The following is a 3003-nucleotide window of genomic DNA, read 5'->3' as shown; positions in this document are numbered from 1 at the left end:
ACAAGGGCACAACTGGGTTCAGGTCAGGTCCGTGGGTACTCTGAACCATCTGGGTGATTTGTCTATAAATCTGAAACTTACCCAAAGAGAAGTTTTTTTTAAAAAAAAGTTTGCATTTAATGACATGTATACACTTATATTATGCATATATGCGTAGATCTTCTGTGGGAATATTGTATACATTAAAAGGATAAACCCTCAAAAAGTTTAATGCAGAGACGTGTGCAAATCTGGCTTGGTTAATCTTGTGTATCAAGTCAGCAGGGCCGTGGGGTGCTCAGATATTTGGAGAAGCAGGACGCTGGCCGTGCCTGGGAGAGGGTGTCTGGATGACATGAGCACTGGAATTGGTACACTGAGTATAGCAGACGGCCTGTCCTGATGTGGGTGGGCCTTGTCTCATCAGTCGAAGGCCTGCATAGCTCAGAAAGGTGGCGGAAGGGAGAATTTGTTCTCTGTGTGAGACTGCTGACTGCTTCAGTTGTCACAGCAGCCTGCTCCTGGCCTTGGACTGCTGCCTTGGACCCTCAGGCCTTTGGACTCAGGTGGCAGGACCTGGGATTCTCAGCCTCCTTGACCCTATGAGCCAATTCCTTTAAAAAAAATAAAATAAAATCATGCTCCGCTTAGGTTGTTTCCTGTTGGTTCTGTTCATCTGGAGAACTGTGACCAATACCATGTTCATGGACATTGTAAACTAAACATTACTGCACATACCTGCGGATGTCTCTCCGCTTATATACGGAGCTTCAACATTATGAAGCTTAGTGTGGGCACATATATGTATGTGCATAACCATCCGTACATGTGTGTCTGTATACACGCATCAGACTTTATAATGTGCATGAGGTGTGCGGCATAGAATGTAGGTGACACATCGTAAGTATGTACGTCTGTCATCTGTCATATATCATCCGTCCCTCCGTCCATCTGTGCATCCATCTACTGGTCCACCTGTCATGTCCGTCTATTGATCCATCCAACCATCCAACCATCCATCCATCCATCCAACCATCCATCCATCCAACCATCCATCCATCCATCCATCCATCCATCCATCCACACATCCATCCATCCATCCAACCATCCATCCATCCACACATCCATCCAACCATCCATCCACCAACCATCCATCCATCCATCCATCCATTCATCCGTCCATCCATCCATCCATCCATCCAACCATCCATCCATCCAACCATCCATCCATCCATCCATCCATCCATCCATCCACACATCCATCCATCCATCCAACCATCCATCCATCCACACATCCATCCAACCATCCATCCACCAACCATCCATCCATCCATCCAACCATCCATCCATCCATCCATCCATCCATCCACACATCCATCCATCCATCCAACCATCCATCCATCCACACATCCATCCAACCATCCATCCACCAACCATCCATCCATCCATCCATCCATTCATCCGTCCATCCATCCATCCATCCATCCAACCATCCATCCATCCAACCATCCATCCATCCATCCATCCATCCATCCACACATCCATCCATCCATCCAACCATCCATCCATCCACACATCCATCCAACCATCCATCCACCAACCATCCATCCATCCATCCATCCATTCATCCGTCCATCCAACCATCCATCCGTCCATCCATCCAACCATCCATCCATCCATCCAGCCATCCATCCATCCAACCATCCATCCATCCAACCATCCATCCATCCATCCAGCCAGCCATCCATCCAACCATCCATCCATCCATCCATCCAACCATCCATCCATCCATCCATCCATCCATCCATCATCCATCCATCCATCCATCCATCCATCCACCAACCATCCATCCATCCATCATATCTACCCATCTATCTATCTATCTACACACCCATCCGTACACTCACTTCCCATAGTTTTCAATAAATCCCCAAATGATAAGACCGTTGTGTCCATAAGCCACCCCAACCAGCGTGCGGCATGTGTCCACCATGATCCCTGAGTAAATCTGCAGAATCCCTTTGACGCCCCCATCCACAAAGGACCCTGCTGTGTCTGCCGCCCTCTGGAGCCTGGACGTTTCCCACGTCGGTGTGGTTCTGTGCGGACAATCATTTGGAGTGCGCACACACATGCCTTCCAGGTTTTAGCGGGATGGGGCTCCTGTGAGCAGCTGGGCTGTACCATACTCCTGATATTTTCATTATCTTTTCAAACGTGGAGAAGTGCATTTGATATACAATGGGAGTTGGAAACCATGTTTTCCCTCCATTTCTTCCAGGGGTGAAACAGTCCTCATGAATGGAGATGTCATGGTACAGAGGAAACACGGGGCCCCGTGTGTGGCTGCTCCCTTCCAAACCTTGCGTGGCGTGGGCTTGCCATGCATGTGAGGTGGTGGGCATCCCCCACATTTGCAGGGGAGAGGAGGTCCTCCAGGGCCATCGGTCAAGCATCCATATTGCTTAAAGTCAGTACATCTCCAAGGAGGAAACACAGTCTCACTGCTAGCTGGGGGTTCATTAGGACTCTTTTCTCCATCCATTGGCTAACTCCAGAGTTTTAATTACAAATGGACAAAAGAAAAGGAAATTAAACCACCACCCTTCCCCAGTCCCTCCCCAAACTCAAACCATTAACTCGACTTGAGCTTGTAAATATGATGCAGATCAGAGGAAAGGGCTTTTCTGTGCACCGTCCCCCCGTCTTGAAGGTCTGATCCCACATGCCAAGGGTTACCCGCCTCTGCCCACGGTGCAATTACCCCTCCTGATTACTCGGGCTGGCATTCTGGAGCGGAATCCCACAATACTGCCATTGGTTTGCTCCGACAGAACCCGAGGGGCACCTTCAGGGCAGCAAGGACACCAGGACCCCGCAGTGCAGTGTCCCCGGATGCCTTGCCTTGCCTGTCCGTGAACTTTGAGCCCTAGGGGTCTTTTCTGTATCTTGCCTATTCCCCAAGAGGACCGTGTTTTCTAGAAACTCAGTCTGGCTCTGGTGTGGTCTTGGAGGACCGGCTGG

At 49.5% G+C, this 3003-nt stretch overlaps 1 protein-coding gene across 1 annotated transcript; it reads left to right on the top strand.

Annotated features, from left to right (window-relative positions):
- Positions 1-1107: 1107 nt before the first annotated feature.
- LOC116583640 (splicing factor 3A subunit 2-like) lies at positions 1108-1833 on the top strand (the record flags this gene model as incomplete). The annotated part of the gene is made up of 1 exon (XM_032331742.1): positions 1108-1833. A coding segment is annotated over one exon (726 nt), but the record flags the coding sequence as incomplete, so codon positions are not given.
- Positions 1834-3003: the final 1170 nt, after the last annotated feature.

The sequence above is a fragment of the Mustela erminea genome, chromosome X (assembly GCF_009829155.1).
Source record: "Mustela erminea isolate mMusErm1 chromosome X, mMusErm1.Pri, whole genome shotgun sequence".
Taxonomy (NCBI): Eukaryota; Metazoa; Chordata; class Mammalia; order Carnivora; family Mustelidae; genus Mustela; species Mustela erminea.
The sequence above is the reverse complement of the archived record's forward strand: the minus strand, read 5'-3'. Positions and strand labels throughout refer to the sequence as shown.